Source organism: Barbus barbus (assembly GCF_936440315.1).
Source record: "Barbus barbus genome assembly, chromosome: 19".
In the NCBI taxonomy this organism is placed as follows: domain Eukaryota; kingdom Metazoa; phylum Chordata; class Actinopteri; order Cypriniformes; family Cyprinidae; genus Barbus; species Barbus barbus.
The window spans coordinates 8,652,740-8,676,345 of NC_136747.1; the positions used below are offsets into that span (position 1 = coordinate 8,652,740).

The 23,606-nt window shown below is 36.9% G+C and overlaps 3 protein-coding genes across 4 annotated transcripts; 1 reads left to right on the forward strand and 2 right to left on the reverse strand.

Moving 5' to 3' along the window:
• Window positions 1-562: 562 nt before the first annotated feature.
• LOC306884814 (general transcription factor IIH subunit 4-like) lies at window positions 563-9,882 on the reverse strand. The gene is made up of 14 exons (XM_079441023.1): window positions 9,763-9,882; window positions 9,282-9,397; window positions 8,885-8,995; window positions 8,249-8,380; window positions 7,984-8,169; window positions 7,778-7,886; window positions 6,515-6,583; window positions 6,254-6,337; window positions 3,661-3,829; window positions 3,432-3,562; window positions 3,284-3,331; window positions 1,909-1,987; window positions 1,436-1,497; window positions 563-1,328 (listed from the first exon to the last, which is right to left on the reverse strand). Exons 2-14 carry the CDS (start codon window positions 9,395-9,397, stop codon window positions 1,218-1,220), a joined length of 1,407 nt encoding a protein of 468 aa, XP_079297149.1. The 5' UTR covers window positions 9,763-9,882; the 3' UTR covers window positions 563-1,217.
• A 230-nt stretch (window positions 9,883-10,112) lies between these two features.
• LOC306884817 (DNA-directed RNA polymerase I subunit RPA12-like) lies at window positions 10,113-11,277 on the reverse strand. The gene is made up of 5 exons (XM_079441028.1): window positions 11,143-11,277; window positions 10,936-11,055; window positions 10,733-10,836; window positions 10,533-10,642; window positions 10,113-10,222 (listed from the first exon to the last, which is right to left on the reverse strand). The coding sequence occupies exons 2-5, from the start codon at window positions 11,051-11,053 to the stop codon at window positions 10,198-10,200; spliced, it is 357 nt and encodes a 118-aa protein (XP_079297154.1). The 5' UTR covers window positions 11,054-11,055; window positions 11,143-11,277; the 3' UTR covers window positions 10,113-10,197.
• Window positions 11,165-21,776, forward strand: LOC306884816 (spliceosome RNA helicase DDX39B). Of its 2 annotated transcripts, none has more exons than XM_079441026.1 (11): window positions 11,165-11,318; window positions 11,981-12,213; window positions 12,311-12,438; window positions 12,558-12,650; window positions 14,693-14,876; window positions 15,224-15,342; window positions 18,593-18,724; window positions 20,306-20,415; window positions 20,502-20,646; window positions 20,746-20,893; window positions 21,225-21,776. In XM_079441026.1, the coding sequence occupies exons 1-11, from the start codon at window positions 11,254-11,256 to the stop codon at window positions 21,239-21,241; spliced, it is 1,374 nt and encodes a 457-aa protein (XP_079297152.1). In that variant the 5' UTR covers window positions 11,165-11,253; the 3' UTR covers window positions 21,242-21,776. The 2 variants fall into 2 exon arrangements, with proteins under 2 accessions (XP_079297152.1, XP_079297153.1); XM_079441027.1 differs by having other exon boundaries at window positions 11,272-11,356.
• Window positions 21,777-23,606: the final 1,830 nt, after the last annotated feature.

Here is a 23,606-nt window from a genome sequence, read left to right on the forward strand (position 1 = left end):
GCAGAAATCACAGCTGCCTCTCCAGACCGCACTGCTCAGGGCTCATAAATACAGCCACAGCTCCAGCCAGATATATAGACGGTCACTGTTATTGTCCCTGGTTGTGTTGATAATTTCCGTTATTTCTTACCCTCCCTATTTCTCCTCCTCTCTATAACTGCCTGTTTGTTTTGGTCCAGGATGATCATTTCCAAACATTTCCATGGAAACCGTTCCAAAGGTTTCGCCTTGTTACTCCAGGTAGTTATTATTACTCAGAAAAAAAAGCTAAATTAATGCGGGACCTTCAAAAAGCATATTTATGTTTTTTTTTTCTGATATTTTACATATATGATAACAGCTGTGGCTAATACAAAATTATCACTCTTTTATGCAAAAACAAACTGTAGGCTGAATAAAATGTGAATCTTGAGAAACCGGACAAGTACACGTTAACTATTTCAACTTAAAATACATTAAAAATTATTATTTAAAAACAATCTTGCATATTAATATTAATTAGATAATTAAGTTCATTTTCGTATTTTTCTCATCACCATATTGCAAAGACAATACCACATTAGCCTGTTATTTACAGTGTTTTATTATTATTATTGTAATGAAATAATATTACAATGTAATTCCATTCATGGGAATTTGTTTTGGAAATGGAAATTGTCATGAAAATAATGTACAAATGTTCCTAAAAATAAGCATTATTTATTTTATTTCAAATATAATTATATAATTTTTATTCATGTTATTCCTCTTTTAAAAATAGCAGGAACTGGGCATGTTTTTATAGGATTCACCCATGAGGACTCAAATTTATTCATCTCCTTCATCATAAAAGCTGAAACTGAACTCTGTAATTTTTCCCCTAATTACTTGTGACTGAAATGTAAATTTCATGGCCTAAATTTCCATGTCATCAAACAAAAGAGATAGCAATCAGTGTAAACAGTATTTATTTTAGTCAGTTTACCTCAGACACAAACATGTACCAAAGACAGACGATACTAAAGCAAAATTAAGCCAATAAGGGAATAATAATGCACAAACAGTCTCATGGCTTTGAACTATGTATTGAAATAGTTTTTTTCCCTAAACAAATGAACTTGCAGTGAAATACACAAAAATAGTGCTCATTACAGTATAATGTCTCCTGCCCATCTATAAGCTGTAATTTTCAGAATCATTCTCAAGTGAATGATGCATCTTTCAGGGCTGTTTTTCCTTTATGTATGGCTCTTTTGTCTCTTCCAGAATCTCTTAACCTCGCTGTGTCCATGTGGCGTCACCACCATGACCCTGTGAGCGGGGTTCTGCCAAACCAGCACACCTAAACCCTGCAGGACAGATGTTATACAGTCAGTATTCTGTGCAACACTGCAGGACAGACAGCTGCTGCTTATAAAGCACAGCAAGAACACATTGAAAGATGCTATTTTTTTACCTGAGCCCTGTCCCGCAACACTTCAAAATCAGCCTGGGATAAAAACTGGTTGTATAAGACTCCTGAAAGAACAAAAAACATTTAAAAAAAAAATAAAAATGCACCACTGAGATGTTTGTATATTTTCAGATGCCGTTTATGACCCCTGCCCCAAATCTCATTCCAATGCAAACTTTTTATTTGCGTTACATTTCTCTAACACGCTTCTTATACAGTCTGACATTTACATTCGAGAGAATGAACCCTGCAGGAAACAAGTTCTCTATGCCATAATATCATCAAGATGTAATTTATTTTTTTATTGAAAGCAGACAGCATGTAAATGCAATAGTAACACTGTATTATTTAAATAACTGAAATTACTAATGTAGAAAAATAATTAAATGTAATGTTGAAGGAAAAACATAAACCGAGTAATGTAAATTTGCTTTGGAACTACAGAGCTGGTCTCATATGCACAAAGACACACTCACCCTCAGTGAACTGTAAGCGATCTTTCTCGAGCTCCCATAGCCTGATCTGATCTTTGATGGTTGGGGGAAGGATGGAGGTCTGAAGGACAGAAAGATACATGGAAACATGCTCATGCATCAAGCAGTGAATATTTGCATAATAGAATTTTCATGATATGAAATCACCCTATTGCACAAGGGAGATACCTAAGGGACATCTAAGCTATAGAGTGATAACATTTTTGTAGGCCAAAACCCAGAAACAAGTTAGCATTTTCTTTTGTTGCATTTCCTGTTTCATCATCCTGAAATCAATGTTTTTTGGTTAAATGCCAGAAACAAGGTCTGTGGTGAACACAAGCTCAAGATATTTTCACACATTATTCAATGCCATGAAATAAAATAATACCCCATTTGTGCTTTTTAAAGCTTTTACATGTCTTAAAGCAGTTGCTAACCAGTGGCTATTAAAGATCACAATGAACAGGTAAATTCATCTACTCAATAGTTACCTCTACAGCCTCGTTGTGTTTATTATCACACTCGTTCTAGCTATTCTAACTCAAACTTACAGGGAAAATGTTTTAAATAAAGAGTTTTCGAAGCTTAAAGAGTTCACCCAAAAAATTTGTAGTCATTTAATTACCTTCAAGTTGTTCCAAACCTGTACGATTTACTTTCTTCTGTTGAACACAAAACAAGATATTTTGAAGAATGTTGGTAACCAAACAGTTGACGGTATCCATTGACTTCCATAGTATGGTAAAGAAATGCTATGCAAGTCAATGGGTACCGTCAACTGTGTTCAACAGAAGAAAGAAAATCATACAGGTTTGCAACAAGAGGAGGGTGAGTAAATAATGACAGAATTTTAATTTTTGGGTGAACTATCCCTTTAATGGTGGTGATGACGTTAAAGTCATGTGACTGTGGTGTAGTTTGTTTATAGCCTATGTTTAGCTTTTTACTTCTGGCGATTGTACTTAGGTTTCAAAATTCATAAAATTTGTTTCTTTCTGCAGAATTAAGAAGCCAGTGGAAAAATCCTATTTGTTTTTTTTTTTTTTTTTAGAGAGAACCAGAAAGCAAATTTCCGGGCTGGCCAAGAAAAATGTGTCATTATTAAAGTGCTTTATAGGATTAATAGATTTTTAATTAATAGGATTAATGAGATTTTAAATTAATCAACTGGATTTTTAATAAAAACAATAAAAAAAAAATCCTTATACACACTGCATTTACTTAATTCAACCAATTTTAATAATTATTCATTATTATAAATGAATAATTACTATAAATTTCATAATTTCTTAGCTATAAATCACTCAGCCCTAAAAAATTGAATTAAACCCTTTTTATTAGCATAATGGTAAAAATAAAACCTGTTAGCAATTACCTGTTTAAGCATTACCGGGTGTGCTCGGGTTGTTAAGAAGTGAATGATCTGAAATCACAAAACACGTCAAAACAGCCTATCATTAGAAGAACAAACCAAACTGCAGGGCAACAGGTTGCGGGTTACAGCGACTGCATGCGTCTCTCACCTGCTGTGCAGTTATGCCGTTAGCGATGGCCTGCTGCACCGACTCTCTGGTTACCTGAGCAACCACCAGGTTTGGAAAGCGATACAGCATCTCGCTAAATAGAGCTACTAGTGCAATCTGGAGTTCAGAGTCTGTCAGAGAGATATGGACGAAGCTTGTTTTCCTTGACTGATCTTGTACAGTGTATTGCATTTTAGACAAGTGAGTGTGTGTGATGTGTGTGACATACTTGTGTAGGCATATACACGGTAATTGGTTTCTACTACAACGAAGCCTGTGTCTCCTGTTCCTGGTGTGGCTCCGAGTGCAGAAGAGGCAGATCCAGAGGCAGGGTTTAATGTGACCCCTGCAGCTAGACTTATGGCCAACCTGGTAGGGTAGTACCTCCTTGACTTCCTCTGTGAAAAGATGATGCAAACTGGTGCAACTGCTTTTTTGGTTATAAAGTCAACTTTCCAATACAATGCATTTAAAGTCCTGCATAAGTAAAAATTTGTGACTGAATGTTAAGATTACTAAATTCTAACAGCACTTTGACAATGTCCTTGGTAATAAATAAATAAATAAATACATAAATGAATAGTTATTCATATTATTTACATATACACACACACTACCATTAAAAAGTTTGGGGTCAGTAAAATATTTCTTTTGAAAAAATGTATATTTTTATTCAGCAACCACGCATTAAATTTATCAAAAGTGTCAATAAAGGACATTTATACTGTTACAAAATATTTCTATTTCAAATAAATGCTGTTATTTGGAATTTTATAGGTCAAACAATGCATCACAGTCTCCACAAAAACATGAAGCAACAACTGTTTTTAACATTAAGAACAATATGATTTGTCTTGAGCAGCAAATCAGCATATTCTGATTCTGAATAATCATGTGACACTGAAGACTGGACTAATGATGCTGAAAATTCAGCTTTGTATGACAGTAATAAATTACATTTAAAAATATATTCAAATAGAAAACATTTTAAATTGTAATAATATTTAAAAATATTACTATTTTACTGTATTTTTAATAAAATAAATGCAGCCTGGGTGAGAATAACAGATATTTTAAACAAACATTAAAAAAAAAAAAAATCTTAATTATTCATTACTTTTGTGTGTGAGTGCATACAAGTCTTTGCCCCCTTGCTGTTTTTTTTTTTTTTTTTTGCATATGTGTCACACTTGAATGTTTCAGATCATCAAACAAATTTTAATATTACACAAAGACAACCCGGGTAAATGCAAAATGCAGTTTTGAAATAATGATTTCATTTATTAAGGGAAAAAAGCAGTCCAAACCTGCCTGGCACTGTGTGAAAAAGTAATTGCCCCCTAAATCTAATAACTGGTTGTGCCACCCTTTACAGCAACAACTGCAATCAAGCGTTTGTGATAACTGGCAATGAGTCTTTCACATCGCTGTGGATTAATTTTGGCCCACTCTTCTTTGCAGAATTGTTTTAATTCAGCCACATTGGAGAGTTTTCGAACATGAATGGACTGGTTAAGGTCATGCCACAGCATCTCAATCAGATTTAAGTCTGGACTTTGACTTGGCCTCTTCAAAACCTTAATTTTGTTTTCCTGAGCCATTCAGAGGTGGACTTGCTGGTGTGTTTGGGATCATTGTCCTGCTATGCGCAGGTACCCAAGTGCACTTGAGCTTGAGGTCACAAACCGATGGCCGAACATTCTCCTTCAGGATTTTCTGATAGAGTGCCGAATTCATGGTTCCATTAATTATGGCAAGTCATCCAGGTCCTGAACCTGCAAAGCAGCCCCAGACCATCACACTACCACCACGTTTGACTGTTGGTATGATGTTCTTTTTATGAAATGCTCTGTTGGTTTTACGCCAGATGCAATGGGACACGCACCTTCCAAAAAGTTCAGCTTTTGTCTCATCAGTCCACACAATATTTGCCCAAAAGTCTTGGGAATAATCAAGATTTTTTTTGGCAAATGTGAGACGAGCCTTTGTGTTCTTTTTGGTCAGCAGTGGCTTTTGCCTTGGAACTCTCCCATGGATGCTGTTTTTGCCCAGTCTCTTTTTTATTGTTGAATCATGAACACTGACCTTATTTGAGGCAAGTGAGGTAGTTCTTTAGATGTTGTTCTGGGTTCTTTTATGACCTCCTGGACGAGTCGTCGTTGTGCTCTTGGGAGTAATTTTGGTAGGCCGACTACTCCTGGAAAGGTTCACCACTGTTACAAGTTTTCTCCATTTGTGGATAATGGCTCTGATCGTGGTTCGCTGGAGTCCCAAAGCCTTAGAAATGACTTTATAACCCTTTCCAGACTGATATATGTCAACTACTTTGTTTCTCATCTGTTGTTGAATTTCTTTAGATTTAGCATGACGTGTTGCTCTTTAAGCATGCTTCACTTTGTCAGACAGATTCTATATTTAAGTGATTTCTTGATTCAACAGGTCTGGCAGTAATCAGGCTTGGGTTCGGCTAGTGAAATATAACTCAGCTTTCTAAAATAATGTGGTTAATTACAGTTCTTTCATGATTTAACAGGAGGGGGCAAATATTTTTTTAATAGGTTTGGACAGATTTTTTCCCTTAATAAATGAAATCACCATTTAAAAACTGCATTTTGTATTTACTTACATTCTCTTTGTGTAATATTAAAATTTGTTTGATGATCTGAATCTTTGTGTGAAAAAGTGTGACATATGCAAAAAATTACAAAAACAAGGGGGAAAAAACCTTTTCACGGCACTGTAGATTTTTATTGTTATCTATATTTTATATGTATAGTTAGTACACACACAAAGCTAGTCAGCACTTTTACTTGATGACTGACCTTTCTTTGGAAAACCAGACCAAACTCTCGTAAATGCTGCAAAAATGTGAGCAGAGACTCACTCATGCCCTCCACAGAATAATCCTGCAAGAAAAACAACAATCACACTAGTACAAATCAAAACCTTTTAATAAGCAAGCAAGCAAGCAAATCTACTTCATGGGACTATAGCAGAATGGCTTCTTTAATTTAATTACGATAAGTAATGGCTTTTATCTATGACTCATATGTTATTCTTGACACTGTAAAAGCAACACTCACCCTACCAAGAGTGGAAAAACTCAGTTGGAACAAAAAGGAAAGAATCTCCACCAGGTCCATTCCTCTTGACTATGAAGGAGAAGATCAGACTGTTAATAAGGAGGTGGAGCCAGATTTTCCAACACACTAACCACGTTTACATGCAGCCTAATAATACAATCAGAATAACAACTCAACTGAATGAAAAGTCATCATGTAAACACCTTGAGGGAATAAAAACTATCAGACTGAAGGAAGAGGTGCGAGTCTTGAATAATTCACCAAATAGGAGCGATTGGCATGCAAACATCTGTATCCAACAACTTTCACAGTCAGATTCATAGCGTACGCAATGCAGTGCAGAAACTCTCTCACCCAGTGATCTTTGCAAATTACTCTCATTCAGATGCATAGTTATTAAAGGCCATATGTTTTCATTAGATAGAGACATCATTTTGGGATGTTTTTTCAAATTCTTAAGTTTTGTTAAGCAAAGTTGGCAACGCGAGAAGAAAGCCATGTTTTTCAGTATGTTAGAAAGCCAAAAACACTGTTGTACCATGCTAAGTTGTTTATCTTTCTTCAACAGCACTCAGAAGCTTCTTGCTGTTATTGCACTTTTTGCACGTACATAAATCTTATTCACAATTTCAGCTGGGTACACGTGAATCTGCTGTTGGACTATTCTGTGCATGTAAACCTTCATATGAGACATATATCATAATGTGGGGTATATTCAGGGCCAGATTTACTAAACAGCAAATTAGCGTGAGATCGCAATCCCATAAACACGTCGATGAGAATGGAGAGTTCTGCAGTTGATCTACTGACATGCAAATGAAAGAACACAGACACAGCCAAATCATGCCCATAATGACCAAGGCATAATGACCCAGAAGAGATGAAAGCTGCATCGTTTTTAGTAAGGGAACGAAACTTTGCAAGTGCTTTAAAGACTCTCAAAATACACATCATTTTTTTTAAACAACTTTTTTTGAACAGATATATAATAAAATGTATAACAGTATTTGATTACCGCAATCCATAGAATGATTTATTTAAATATTCTCCTCTCATAAATGTTGTGTCTGAAAGCAAAACTCCAACAAATGCACTTGCAATAAGTTCAGCCTCAAAAATAAGCGTGTCCACGGCTTTCAAATTTTTCACTGAGAGTCTTTAGAAAATCCTGACAGTAGTTTTTTTAATAGCCAAAAGTGGGTTTGTGCAAGCCATTAGTAAATCTGGTCTTTAATGTATAGACTCTATAGGTCATGCACTGACCTGTGCTGTTTTGAGGTACTGCAGGGTGAAGTACCACAGCTGAGACGCTGTGTCCAGAAGCAGGAACTGAAACCCTGCTGATGTGATACAAGGAGCCTCGCCAGCCTCACTGAGAGAGGAAAAAACAGATCAAGATCATTTTTTGTCTACCCCTCTTGTCTGACCTACTTTAGTTGGTGCATCAGTGGAGTGATGGTGTGCTCTACCTCTTCATGAGCCCGGCCTGTGTGAGGAGCTGGGCCAGATCCTGGCTGACGGCTGCACTGGGAGAGCCCACCATGAAGTGAAGGATGACCTCCCAACGCTCCATAGCATAGCGGTCGAGACTTTCGACATCCCTCGCGTGACGATCGGGACCCAGGTTGCTGCCTTCATCTGCCCATGGTTTACCACTGACAAAGTGAATATTAGTCTAGTACATCTGCTTCCAGAACATTAAATATGGTTCTTAATCTGAACTGTGTTCCTCACCCGCCTAGAAGTGCTATTCTCAGGTTGTCTTTAAACACTGGGTTGAGCACAAAGCCTTGGAGTCCACCTTGAAGGTGCTGACTGTGCCAGAGCCGTAGGCCAGTTAACACTGACACACACTGATCGTGGTCTCTAGGAAAAGCAAAGAAACATACATTTATAAGAAAGTGATACATGACACTACCATTTGAATGTTTGGGGTGGGTAAGATGTTTTAGTAAGAAGTCTGACCAAGGCTCCATTTATAGTAACATTGCAAAATATTATTCAAATTTAAAATAACTATGCTTTAATATATTTATTACTGTGATGGCAATGCTGAATTTGATCAGCTATTACTCCAGTGTCACATGAGCCTACAGAAATCATTTTAATATGCCAATTTGGGTTACACTTTATTGTCCTTGTTACAGTGTAATTATACATTAAAGTACTGAGTAATATTAATTGACTACATGTACTTACTATACGATTAGGGTTAGGATTAGGGTTTGGCTTAAGGTTAATTGCATGTAATTATGCATAATTTATTATTATTATAATAGTAAGTACATGTAACATGTGTAACAAGGACACCTTACTATAAAATCTTAACCCAATTTGTATTAGAATGGTAGAACTAACTATTGTACTTACTTTATTGTACATACATCTTTTTTAACCCACAGCGCGACTGCAGCTTGTGGGAGTGGATGGTCTAAAAACAGCATCCGCATCACATAATTCTTTGCCAGTGATGGAAGTTCCCTGTTTGAAAATGAATGAGAGTGAGCCAATCAGCATTAACCACTGTGTAACCTCAGTTTTAGTATTATAATAATAATAATAATAATAAACACAATTAAGGCACATATGAAATTTATGAATGTTGTTATATCAGATTAAAAAAAAACAAAAAAAAACAAGTGGCACCTTAAAAATATGATATATGTTAGAACTATCATATACTTTTATGTAAAAATTGTGTTGACATTTAAATGACATTCATACATGTAAATATGCATGTATATTTAAAGACTAAAGCCAGATGGACCTGTAGACTGCCAGGCATGTTGCAGGGTGATTGTAGAGCCTGTCGAGGATCTCTGGACTCAACTCCTTTAGATACTCATGCAAGTTCTTGCACTGCAGCTGGACACGAAGCTTCATCTGTTTACACAGGAGAATGAAGAGGCAAAGGATGACTTGCATTATGACTTATTACTGTAATGAAAGGCCATGGTGAGTGATAAAACAGCGCCATACTGTTCATATATGATACATGTCCATTATCATATTGTGCATAACATTTTTTTGCACAAAGGAATCTGTGACTGGGGCGTGAGTACACACCCTCAGTGGCTATAACTCATTTCAACAAAATACACTGAAATCACAAGTCAACAGCAACGAATACAGTGGAGGCGATATTTCATAAAGTATCGTGCAATTAATGATTACAGAAAAACGTACAAAAGTGTGTAGTGGCAGTGTTTTTCGCTTTAAAATAATTAATATACAGTCAGTAGGCTTACCTTGTTTCACATGCGTCAGAGAGCACAAAGAGTGCATTAGATAAAGTGAATCATTTTATTTCTGCACGAGCATTCATGTACGCATTCAGCACCGATAGTAAGAAGCCATGTTGAATGATCACGTGACCGCCGAAACGGGCAGTCTGATTGGCTAGCTCGTGGGGCGGGACTTGTCGGTAAAATCTACTTCTTCGTAAACTTCTTATATAAAAATATGTATTAATATATGGTGTTTTTAAAGACACGTTTTATTATGTATAATTAACGTAAACTATATAATAGAAATTCTAAATCAGCCCTGCAAAAAAAAAAAAGGACTTCCACACCTATTTTCTTTTATTTTTTTATTTACATAAAGATTTACAAAGCATTTTTAATATTTCATACTATTTAAATTCTAATAACCAATAAATGTAAATGACAACAGCAATTTTCTCACGAATCTTCCTTTTCTTGGAACCTGTAACAGAGAAATCAAATGAAACATTTCTGCCATCAGTGCACATATAGATCTAATGGCAATTATGTCCCTGTTGAAAAAAAAACAGCATATGTTGGTTAAGTAGGTTTTGAAGCATGGATGCTGGTTTAAGCTGGTCCCGAGCAGGAGCTAGTTGCTTAGGACCAGCACCCATGCTTCAAAGCCTACCTAACCTGCATATGCTGTTTTTTCAACAGGGGATCACTTAAAACAATGTCTAAAAACAGCATACTAGAACAAGCATAAATTGTCAAAATAAGGGTGTTTAAGATCATAACATGTGAATTACCTGCAGTGTATGCATGTAAAGAAGACTGTCTGTCCTTCATCTGCAGATCTCATCTGTCTCGTGTGATAAACCATTCCTTCTTTATTACAGCGGGAACATCTCCTGTCAATCTAATGTAAAGTTTGTGGAAGATGAGAAACAGGTGAAATGTCTGTTGCGTGATATTCCAATAATAATCACTGTATTTTGAAATAATTTACCACTGGCCCCTTCAATTCAGCATCCTCTTCGCTCTCAACAACGCTGGAGCTCTGATCCAGAGGATTAAACACCACCGATGACTTAATAACTTGACCTGTGAATTCTGAGAGAGAATCCTACAGCTAACTTACTGATTTATCATAAACTTCTGCTGCTGGGTGTAGTGGCATATACAAAATCTTCAATAACTCATGTCTCTCACCTCGAACAGGGATTTTGAAAGAGCACCGTGGGCAGGTAATAGTGTTTTCCCTGCCAGGCACTGGAAGAATATTCCCACATTCCGGGCAAAAGTTTAGATCCCCACTAAAACATGACATTTCTGGAAAAAAATACAAAGATTTACACACAACAGCCACTGCGTTCAAAACAATATGCGTACACGTGTATCCACATAAACAGAACTTACTTATTAAAGCTCAAACACAACGGCCTTAAGCGTGCAATATCTACGCTAGCTTCAATAACAATAACAAGATTTATTGTCTATAATCTGAGATGTCTCTTCTCAAGGCAGTTCATGCAGTTCCACGTGTTGGGTCCTTCGTCGCGGATTGATGACGCCGTCGCCAGCCTATCTAGCAGGTGCAGTGAAATTCAACTGCTTCATACAGTATTTCGAGGTAACTGCGATTATTTAATACTATTAAAAAATCAAAATAAACACTGGAAGCGATAACAGATTTTATAGTCCGTCAGAAAACGCACGGGAATGTTGTGCTATAGTCAGTGTATGGCCCGCTGTATCTCGGGCTAAATGGATAAGCTACAGCTAATATATTTAGCATAGTTTGCTAGTTTGACCTGCCCCCTTAATTACGCGCGTATTAATTAAGATAAAACAACGTTTTTAGCAATTGTGATACTAGAGAATGTGATTATTTTTGTATCTGCCTTTTGTAAAGTCGAGTGAAACACGCAATTTTAATTCTAATGTAATTTGTTGCTACTTATGAATAATTATGCTATCGAGTAAAATGTATATATAGTTTATAGTATTTTTTTATTGTATTTGATCACATTATATATGTGTATGGTGTGTGTTAATAAAATGTTAATCATGTTATAAAATCTAATAAAATAAATATTTATGTACGTATATGTGTATATATATAGACACACAAACACACATAGAAAATATTGTAGCTATGAGATATTGATGATTACATTATATAATGATTAACAGGAAGAGGGACTCTCACTGTATCATACATTTAGTTTGATTACTTATGTATTTCTTTGTTCAGGATGACGGAGAACGACGTTGAGAACGAGCTGTTGGACTATGAGGAGGATGAGGTTGATGCAGGGGGTGTCGGGGACACAGGCCTTGGACACAACGATGGTGGAATATCCATCAAGAAAGAAGGGGTCAAAGGGTCATATGTGTCCATCCACTCCTCGGGATTCAGGGATTTCCTTCTCAAACCAGAACTGCTGAGAGCTATAGTGGACTGCGGCTTTGAACATCCATCTGAAGGTGAGCAATTCAACATATAAGGGTCTTTGCTTTCAGAATATCAGTTTGACATTTTATATTTAAATATATTTGTGTGTGTGGTTTTTCTCTCTTCCAGTTCAGCATGAATGCATTCCTCAGGCGATCCTGGGGATGGATGTATTATGTCAGGCCAAGTCTGGAATGGGGAAGACGGCTGTCTTTGTGTTGGCCACCCTTCAGCAGCTGGAGCCAGTGACCGGGCAGGTAATGGCAATCTTTTTAAAGGCTTTGAAAACTAAGACATAAATAAAATTATGTCTCTGAGTGTGCTTTATGTGCCATCCCACAATGTTTGGGGCTGACCAGTGATTGCTTTCACTCAGGTATCAGTTTTGGTGATGTGTCACACCCGAGAGCTGGCCTTCCAGATCAGCAAAGAGTACGAGCGCTTCTCCAAATACATGCCCAGTGTCAAGGTAAGAAGACACATTTACAATTCTAAGAAAGCTTTAGTTCATATGTTTCAGATTTACTAAAGCAGGCTATACGAGGACTACTTACTTAATTTCTTAATTTCTTCTGATCTGTACTGTATAAGGCTCTCTTTCCATTCTTGTGTTGGAATTTCAATTGGAAGAACAATTTACTGAATTATAAATGAATTACTATGAAATTCAGTCACATCACAGAGGAATTTAATTAGTCTACGCTTGAAACAAAAAAATACTGTTAAAAAATGTTGAGGTCAGTAAAATTTTTCTTTAAAATAATTAATACTTTTATTCCGCAGAGATGCATTACATCGATCACAACTGACAGTAAAAGACATAACAGATCAGTTCAAATTAATGTTGTTCTTTGGAACATTATAGTCATTAAAGTATCCTGAAAAAAGTTTTCAACACTGATAATAATAAGATATGTTTCTTGAGCAGCAAATCAGCATATTAGAACGATTCTGAAGGATCATGTGACACTGAAGACTGGAGTAATGATGCTGAAAATTCAGCTTTGCATCACAGGAATAAATTAATTTTTAAAATACATTCAGACAGAATACAGTTATTTTGAATTGTAATAATATTTCATATTACTGTTTTTACTGTATTTTTGATCAAATAAATGCAGACTTTTGCCTTTTTTGCCTATAGCATCAAAAATAATCTATTCTGTAGACAATATGTGACCCTGGACCACAAAACCAGTCTTAAGTCGCTGGGGTATATTTGTAGGAATAGCCAAAAATACATTGTATGGCTCAAAATTACCTATTTTTCTTTTATGCCAAAAATCATTAGGATATTAAGTAAAGATCATGTTCTATGAAGATATTTTGTAAATTTCTTACCGTCAATATATTAAAACTTCATTTTTGATTAGTAATATGCATTGCTAAGAACTTAATTTGGCCAACTTTAAAGGCGATTTTCTGAATATTTAGATTTTTTTTGCACTCTCAGATTCCAGATTTTCAAATAGTTGTATCTCGGCCAAATATTGTCCGATCCTAACAAACCACACATCAATGGAAAGCTTATTCAATCAGCTTTTTATGATGATGTATAAATCTCAATTTTAAAAACTTAAGACTGGTTTTGTGGTCCAGGGTCACAAATATTGATATTTGGCAGTTTGTGATGGAAATAAAGTGTTCTTCCACTAGGGTCTGTAAAATTAAAGATACAGTGGGGCAAATAAGTATTTGATACACTGCCGATTTTTCAAGTTTTCCCACTTACAAAGAATGGAGAGATCTGTAACTTTCATCGTAGGTACACCTCAACTGTAAGAGACAGAATATAAAAAAAGATGAAAATTACAGATCCCTCCATTCTTCGGGAAGTCGTGGCCTAATGGTTAGAGAGTCGGACTTGTAATCCAAAGGTTGCGGGTTCGAGTCTCGGGCCGGCAGGGATTGTAGGTGGGGGGAGTGAATGTCCAGCGCTCTCTCCACCCTCAATACCACGACTGAGGTGCCCTTGAGCAAGGCACCGAACCCCCAACTGCTCCCCGGGTGCTGCAGCATAAAAATGGCTGCCCACTGCTCCGGGTGTATGTTCACGGTGTGTGTGTGTTCACTGCTGTGTGTGTGCACGTTGGATGGGTTAAATGCAGAGCACAAATTGGTCACCATACTTGGCTGAATGTCACTTCACTTCACTTCCTTATAAGTGGGAAAACTTGAAAAATCGACACTGTATCAAATACTTATTTGCCCCACTGTATGCCATTATGTGTAATGAAAATATATAAATGAAATATAATACAATAGATTATTTATATCATCTAATGTTTCTTGAAATACTCCACATTTATGGGTAATCCATACTGATAAATGAAATGTATAAATAAAACCTACACTTGCAGTTACACTTCTTGTTTGCTATGTCATTGAAAATCCAGGAGCTGAATTTAAAAGGAAGTCATGATCTGCAAATCTAACAAACTGTTACTTTTTAATATTGCTGTGCACAAACTTTTCTCACCTTCATTTGCTTTCACGGCCTCTCTCCCCCAGGTGGCAGTGTTCTTTGGTGGTTTATCTATAAAGAAGGATGAGGAGGTTCTGAAGAGAGAGAGCCCTCATGTGGTGGTGGGAACTCCTGGACGCATTCTAGCTCTGTCTCGCAACAAGAGTCTCAACCTGCGCCACATCAAGCACTTCATCCTGGACGAATGCGACAAGATGCTGGAGCAGCTTGGTGAGCAGACCATTTATGAGACTATGGCTGTATTCAGAATTAAATTATACTGAATTCTGTGCAGTACACACACGCATTTCTCTTTGGTTGAAACAATAGGCATTATTCTACTGTTCCATTGTTGTCACATGACCTTTGTTTCATGAAACCAAAAATAATCTTTGCATTTTAATTTAGTTTTTAATAAAAATGTATAAACATTGCACAGTTTTCTGCGCACACTATCCATACTGACACTATGTACTGTACTTCAGAGACAGTATGAGTAGCATGCTGTTCCAAACACAGTTATGATAAGTATTAATTTTAATAATATAAATGCATTGTTCTTTTACTGTCTACTGCAGACATGCGGCGTGATGTCCAGGAGATCTTTCGTATGACCCCTCATGAGAAGCAGGTCATGATGTTCAGTGCCACCCTGAGTAAAGAGATCCGTCCTGTCTGCAGAAAGTTCATGCAAGATGTAATTACGCCTCTCCTACTTCTACCATGTCAACAGCTCCTTCCTTTCACAAGACCACCTCATACACACCTGAAAGAGCAGGCTCAGGAATGGGATCCATTTACGGCCTCCCTGAGACATCGTAACGCTAAATGCCCCTCTCTGCTGCCCGTTTGATAATCACAGACTGTTAACTAATAGAGGCACGGCGAAAAAGATGTTAAGTCCTTAATCCCCGCCTCAGCTGGCAGCGTTGCGTCGGCTTTTGGCAAACACTGTCACACGTCCGTTTGGCCAACCGATAATGCACCATCCATCAGGCTCAGTCCACTGTAAATTTAAATAGTTCCTTTAACAACCTTTTCTAAAGTCATGAAGAGTCCATCCAATGTATTTTAAACAGGATAAGAGGATGTCTTTTAAGGGAAGGAATCTAGTCTATCTTCAAATTCACTTAAGTGCCATAAAATTCAAAGCATAGACGCATCTTTCAAAACCATTTAAGCGTTTAGAGACTACAAACCCTTCACGTTTGAGTATTATTTCACTCTCAGTATCTATTTATCAAGACAAATTGCTTTAGTTCCTGCTCAACTGTAATTCCAGCCTAGAGATCTGTCCTCAAATAACCTTTAATTAAGAGGAGAAGCACTTGTCGGAGCTTCATGAATTCTGTTGTCAACTGCCAGAGACTCTCGAGGGGCACAAAACTAAAACTGATAAAGTGGCGGCCCAACAAAGCAAGCCAGCTGCTAAAAACTACATAAGATTCACGACAAACTGGCACTCCAGGGCTGCAGTTAATTACTTTTTAACAAAGCAGACAGCAGGAATAAAATGAAACAAAAGATTTAGTCTTTGGCGACATAAATCAGTTCAGGTGGACCAACCAATGATGGAACAGCTCTTCATCAATCCAGCTGACAGTCTCTGATTAGAATGATTCCTCATCTGCCCCCAAGAAAAAAGAAACTGTCTGTCGCTAAGTTAAAATCAAGGCGATAAAACTGGCCCGAAGCGGTGGAGAAAGAATGCGCGGGTGTGAGGGACAAGAGAAGAGAGAGAAAGGGAGGATTAAGCTGCGGAAGACCGGAGCGAGAGGGATGAGATGATGAAGAAACTTAGATGAGAGAGGAAATATGCGCGGGTGTAGATAGAGATAGAGACGCTCTTGAAGAAACGTTAGCTGGCCATTTGCAACAAAGTCATGACTCAAAAAGAAACCATTAATACAACTTTGATCCCCTTTTAAATATTCGGAATGACTTGTGAGGGGCGTGGCTTTACTAAATATTCATGAACAAATCTCCTTGCACCACCATAATATACTATAAAATGATGACTATTTTTAACACACACAGATTCTAACATCCACTCTTTAGTGCTTATTTAGTTAGAGTTGCAATACATAAATACTGTTGAGATGCTGCCTAATGTAATCCACTGATTTGAGGTCAACATTAGGTTGAAGACAATATAGGAAAATGAGCTTTAGACCAGCTCAGCAGCAAATAGAGAATATATTGACAGACAGTAAAGATAGATTTGCCTAAACGTCTGGAAGGTAAGTGCAAATGTGCATTTAGCAGTGCTACTGTGTCAGAGACAGTTGGAGGTGGAGTTTAGTGCTTCTGTCAAGGGACAATAGTTATTGAATAGGATTTTGATCTCAGTAATTTTCCATGGCCATCGCTGTTTGCTATTATACGCAAAACCTTTTTAGCTTGTTTTAGTAACCCAGATCCTAAAACATAAGTCTATCAGATCAGATCAGATTGAGGATGTTCTCTGTATATTTAATTAAACAATCTGGAACATGAATTTGGCCTTCTGAACCTCGCACTGCTAAATGTTTAACAGTGTTGCAGTATAGTGTGGGGTGATTTATGAGTGTTTAAAGTCAACATGAAAAGTCAGCATTCATAACTTGTATTACTTGCACAGAAAGAGACAATTTCAGAATAAAACAGTAAGAATGTGGAGTGGGACTTGATTGGATGGTGGATGGTAGAGTGGATCATACTTTAAATGAACGTTGCAATCAGCTGCCACACGCTTTTGACCGGATTGGTGGCTGAATGTTGAAATTAGCTTCTTTTATTATCATTGTAACTTACCACAATAACTTGAACTAAATTATGGCGTTAACTACTAGCAAGATTTTAGAAAGGCTAAAACAAATTGGCCTTGTACTTAATGACTCTATGGTTATTTGGCTATTGTTCAAAGTTAAACAGAAGTACCGACAGATCTTTTCTTAGCACTTTTTTTTAAGAGTTAAATGAAAAGAAGAAAAAGTAGGATGAGCTTGGTTCAATCCATTGCTTGTTGACTGGATAGAGGCAGATCTTAATGCAAGCTTGCATTCGACAGCAGATGAATTAAAAGGGCTAAATGATTGGAGAAGTCTGCATTTCTCCAATTTGCCAAAACGTAAAATAGCTACGAATTGCCATGGGGTTGTTGCTGTGGCCTTGAAATCATCCAAAAAAGGGATGTTAAGGCAGAGCAAGTTGTTACTTTAATGAAAGGCTACAGAGACATGTTTTTTTTTCTCTGTGGAATAATGTGCACCGATGAATCAGTCATATTATGACCAGAAGTGTGTATTTAGAAAGCAAATAGGGTTTTGATTTCATGTTGACTTTATGCTACTTAACTAATTTCTGAGTTCTAATATTTCTGTCAAACTGCACATTGATTGATGTAGCGGAAGTAGTTTTACTTTACGTAGAACTGTAGTTTATTTAGAAATAGCACAGATAAGATTTTAGGCTTGATATTGGTAGCTAAAAGTAGCCTAGGACAGCAGGGTAGCATTTATCAACGTGTTGAGACAGTAAGTGTGTGTGTGTGTGCGTTTGTGTGTGTGTTGTGTCCTCATTGGCTTGGGACGGGAGGGGAGGGTGAATCTAACCCCCATCCCTTCTCTTCCCTCCCTTTCTCCTGCTGTTTCATAACTCTCCTTTCTAACACCATGTTCTCCTTCTCATTGTCGTCTCCTCCCCCACCACTGTCCTTCGCTAAAATCTTTATACCTTTTTTGTCCTTGTTTTTCTTTGTTCTGGTGTCTTTCTTTCCCTTTCCACCCATTCCGTCACACTGTCATAAACGCCACTTCCTCTTTCACACCCTTGTAACATTATTATCTGCACCACCCTTGTCTTGTCAACTTTCCTGTATGTGTCTTCACACAATCTTAACCCCATGAACCTGCACGCTCCTCTCCCACCCCTCCTCACCTTCCCCCTGCTTCCACTGGTTGTCCTAGCCGATGGAAATTTTTGTGGACGACGAGACCAAGCTGACGCTTCACGGCCTCCAGCAGTACTACGTCAAGCTGAAGGACAACGAGAAGAACAGGAAGCTCTTTGACCTCCTGGATGTGTTGGAGTTCAATCAGGTATCTCGAGAGTCCAGCAGGACACACACAAAAAGTCCCCAAACTCTAAGTCGATGCAAACCGAGAGTGACTTCAGGAAGAGACACTGATTTTTGCCGCTTTCTAAGAAACATTTGCATATCTGAAAGCGACATGCACTCTGGTCATTCACATGCTTTAATGCAAAATACAACGCAACCCATTTGAATACAGATTTTGTTAATCCAATTAAATGCAAACTACAACCCAACGGAATGGAATAGATGGAAGTAAAATTGTGTGAGGTTAAAATACAACTGAGTTCAAAACCACATTCAAAATCTGGGATTTACAATCTTAAGCCTGGAAATAAAGTTTTGATGTAACGTAATTATGCAATTTTACAACCCTAACCTTAAATAATGTGGATATATATGGTTTAGGGTCCATAAGATTTTAAAAAAATGTTTTTGAAATAATTATCTTATTAGCTGATTTCAAATTTTTAGCATCATTACTCCAGTCTTCAGTGTCACATGATCCTTTAGAAATCATTCTAATATGCTGATTTGCTCAAGAAACATTTCTTATTATTATCAGTGTTTTTGTTGCTTAATTTAGCAAAAAAACATGATTGTTTTTTTAATAGAAATCTTTTGCAACATTGTAAATTACTTTACTGTCACATTTGATCAATTTAATGCATCCTTTCTGAATAAAAGTTTACATTTACTATATTATATATATATATACAGTTGAAGTCAAAACTTTACATACACCTTTCAGAATCTGCAAAATGTTGATTATTTTACCAAAATAAGAGGGATCATACAAAATGCATGTTATTGTTTATTTAGTATTGACCTGAATAAGATATTTCACATAAAAGATATTTACATATAGTCCACAAGAGAAAATAATAGTTGAATTTATAAAAATGACCACGTTCAAAAGTTTACATACACTTTATTCTTATTACCTGAACGATCCAATGCTGTTTTTTTTTTGTTTGTTTAGTGATAGTTGTTCATGAGTCCCTTGTTTGTCCTGAACAGTTAAACTGCCTGCTGTTCTTCAGAAAAATCCTTCAGGTCCCACAAATTCTTTGGTTTTCCAGCATTTGTGTGTATTTGAACCCTTTCCAACAATGACTGTATGATTTTAAGATCTTTAAGGGACTCATATGCAACTATTACAGAAAGTTCAAACGCTCACTGATGCTCCAGAAGGAACAACCATGCATTAAGAGTGTGAAAACTTTTTGAATTTGAAGATCAAGGTAAATTTAACTTAATTTGTCTTCTGGAAAACATGTATCTTCTGTAGCTTCTGAAGGGCAGAACTAAATGAAAAAATATATTTAGGCAAAACAAGAAAAATGTACTCCTCTTCATTCTGTTCAAAAGTTTTCACGCCCCAGCTCTTAATATATATCCAAAAATCCTAACTTTTATTTGGATTGTTTGGTTTCTGGAGTGCCAAGCATTCCTAAAGATTGACATAAGCTATGGAAAAAAACCAAATTCATTTTTGCTCTTGCTGTGAAGTGGTCATTGGTATTTGATGTTTCATTTTAATGAAGACAGCTGGCTGGTAGAGTGTTACAGCTGTTTAGTATTGCAGGTGGTGATCTTCGTGAAGTCCGTGCAGCGTTGTATTGCTCTGGCTCAGTTGCTGGTGGAGCAAAATTTCCCTGCCATTGCCATTCATAGAGCAATGCCTCAAGACGAAAGGTAAAAAACTTTTAATGTTACAGTTATGATTGTAGGACTTTTTTTAGGTGCTCATATCACATTTGAGACTCTTGTTATTATCCCAGATTAGCTCGATATCAGCAATTCAAGGATTTCCAGAGACGGATCCTGGTGGCCACAAACCTGTTTGGCCGAGGTATGGACATCGAAAGGGTCAACATCGCCTTCAACTACGACATGCCTGAAGATTCAGACACATACCTGCACAGGGTTGGTTTAGTTTATGTGAAAGTAATAATGTCAAAAAAGCCAAGTTATGGAGTGTGAAAGGATCCATCTGAACAGCTTTAACTTTTCTCATTCCTTCAGGTTGCAAGGGCCGGCAGGTTTGGAACGAAAGGTCTGGCTATCACCTTTGTGTCAGATGAGACTGACGCCCGCACTTTGAACGATGTTCAGGACAGGTTTGAGGTGAACATCAGTGAACTTCCAGAGGAGATTGACATCTCTTCATATAGTGAGTGTTAATATTCAGTCTTTACAGCCAGTTTTCCAATAAAAAGTGGTTTTAAAGGGATAATTCACAAAAAAAGTAAAATTTGCTCATTTATTCAGTTATTTCAGAATCCTGTTCAACTGCCTTTTTTATTCCTGAGGAACACAAAAATAAAAGATATTGCAACAGACCGAATAATAACAGAAATCTCATTTTTGGATTTTTGTTAATAGAAAATGTCGAAATTGTCTAGATTTAGTCAATGTTTTGAGGAAATAAGTCAAAACCGTTCTTATGTTATCTGAATTTGTGCACTTCTGTAATTTTCTCCTTGTGTATGTGTTTCTCCTAGTTGAACAAACACGATAAAGACGACAGAACACAAAAGGCAGAAGTTTCTTCGGAGGATGCATGGCATTGTAGCAACAGAGAGTTTGTCTGTCACATAGACTGTTATGGTGTTAGTGAATAAACCGCTCATATCGCAGTGTTATCCTATAATGTAGTGGATTTCCTAATACCTCCTCAGTAGTTCAGGTTGATTTTGCTTGTTGACAGTAAAAAAAAAAAAAGAAAAGCATTATTTTCAATGTTAATATTTTTCCTCCCAATATGAATAATTTGCTTGTTTTTGAATTTGGGTTATTTATAATGGAGGGGCATAATTTTTTTTTCTGTTGTGAGAGGAGGCATTTTCATCATTGGATTATAATGGACCATACTTTTGATTGTATTGATGTGTAATTGTCTGAAAGTTATTCAATATATTAGCAGTATATGCTGAATGCTTGTTACCAGTGAAGTAGGTATCAACGAAATGTGTTCAGTTGCCAGACAAATGGCCACTTTCTTTAAACTACTTAATGCTTGTTAAACCCATTAAAGTATGTTTGTTTAATTTACAGACACTTTGTTTTTAATGATTTAAAATGACTGTTTTCACACTTTCGTTTGTAAGACTTCAGAGTGGTTCACAAGACTTTTGGCCGGTAGCTAAATAGTCTCAGAATTTAACTTCCCTTGTCCCCAGTTTTGCGTGCTGATGACAAACATTATGCTGTGCACTGAAAAGAATGCTTCACTAGATCTCACCAACTATGCACGAGAGAGAGAGAGGTACACAGAAAATGATGGACTCCTATGACTTAATGAATTCAGACCTTCAGAAGTCATTTACACTCCAAAGGTGTCACAGAAGTGCTTCTGAAGGGGCATTTATACAGACTCCTTAATGCTGCTCTGAGATGGCATGAATGCATTTACACCACTATTTCAACTGTATATTGATACTAGGGAGTGATGTGTGTCGGAGCGGGAAACATTTAGCCTTCAGAGCCGAAAGATTATGTTCTTGAAGTTCATAGCAATCAATTCACTAATATGATACGTCTTATATCTTAACGCACATAACTCATCGCTGCATTGGGTGTTTCTAGTATAGACAGCTTTGTTTCAGTATAATAAGACGACCTAGTTTTGCATAAATCTTGCCAGACTGAGCTGTTGTTGTTTTGAAAACATCTTGGTTTGAGACCAGCTGCTTATTGGGGCCGGTTTTCTGTAGAAGTGCAAAAAGCATTTCCAGATTCCACTCTGTTGGTGGAAAAGGGGTTTGAAAGAGGTCTATAAAATTAGCTCTTTTTAACAAGTTGTAAAATGTGAAAGCATGCTAGATATATTCTGAACCACTTAATTTCAGCTATTACTCATTTCCCTTATCTGATGTGGCAATATGATCAACCAATTAATCAATCATGCTAGAATGAGATGTTCTAGTATGATTCACCGCTGCCCATTTCCCAGAAAAATTTATCTGATTAATGGCTAAAGAAACACAAAATGAATGTCCAATTCATCTAATCAGTAACACACATCCTTTGGCATTTTGAAAGTTGCTGTTGGTTGTTCAAGAACAGGAAAAGAACGTAGTTAAGTCAACCACAGAGAGCCATGAGACAGGAAGTCAACAGGACACGAGGAGTAAGAAAGGAAATCTGGAGCGACAGAGACGTCAAAGGTGTCACACAATGGCGCCTGGATCAGTGCTGATGTTGGGGGTTTGGACAAATGATCCCTGGAAGGAAGTCAGCAGACAGGATTTCAGCTTTAACAACCAACATGACACAGAAAGAACACGTTTCGAAACCTCCAAATTAAGGGACTTTAAAAGAGAAAATTAAACATTTAAGACAAACAAATGAAAGATTATTCCCAAATGGATGTTTAAATGGACAAAAGAGACAGAAAAAACTGTATATATTGCCAAATACCAAAATAGTCTGTTTTATTCTCAATGTATTAAAGTTAATAAACATGTCGGGCAGTGGTTTCACACTTTTTCATACTGCATACGCATTACTATCAGATCATTTCTCTCCCAAACATTTAGATACAGTACATTTAATTAAAATGTTTCCTCTGGCCTACTGAAATCCATTCATTTCATCTGTAAGAACATATAAAGCGATTTCTATGACCACTGGTTTTGCAACAAACCTACAACATCTTTAAAAAGCAATGAGAGCTCTCCCGGTCCAGGAAGAGCAGTTAAAACAAAAACAGGTTCAAGTACAGTACTTCAACAGAATGGCACAAAAGAGATGCTGTCCAGAATTTTGGTATGTCAGTTATACGAGCCATTTCTGGCAACAAGCTTGAACTTCATAGATTCAACGGTGCTACATAAAAGTCAAATAAAGGATTCTGCGCTTTTATATGAATGCATCGATCAAAT

Bases quoted from the DNA above. Each gene is read 5' to 3' on its own strand.
- LOC306884814 (XM_079441023.1), bottom strand. From the start codon at position 9,397: ATGAAGCTTCGTGTCCAGCTGCAGTGCAAGAACTTGCATGAGTATCTA. The intron at 6,338-6,514 runs GTGAGTGTTGCT...TTTTTCTTGCAG, and splicing joins GTTTTTCCACTCTTGGTAGG to GATTATTCTGTGGAGGGCAT. The intron at 3,830-6,253 runs GTCAGTCATCAA...ATCTTTTCACAG, and splicing joins GTCTGGTTTTCCAAAGAAAG to AGGAAGTCAAGGAGGTACTA.
- LOC306884817 (XM_079441028.1), bottom strand. From the start codon at position 11,053: ATGTCATGTTTTAGTGGGGATCTAAACTTTTGCCCGGAATGTGGGAAT. The intron at 10,643-10,732 runs GTAAATTATTTC...ACTTTACATTAG, and splicing joins CTGAATTGAAGGGGCCAGTG to ATTGACAGGAGATGTTCCCG. The intron at 10,223-10,532 runs GTAATTCACATG...TCTCTGTTACAG, and splicing joins TTTACATGCATACACTGCAG to GTTCCAAGAAAAGGAAGATT.
- LOC306884816 (XM_079441026.1), top strand. From the start codon at position 11,254: ATGCAGTTCCACGTGTTGGGTCCTTCGTCGCGGATTGATGACGCCGTC. The intron at 12,214-12,310 runs GTGAGCAATTCA...TCTCTCTTCCAG, and splicing joins CTTTGAACATCCATCTGAAG to TTCAGCATGAATGCATTCCT. The intron at 20,647-20,745 runs GTTGGTTTAGTT...TCATTCCTTCAG, and splicing joins CAGACACATACCTGCACAGG to GTTGCAAGGGCCGGCAGGTT.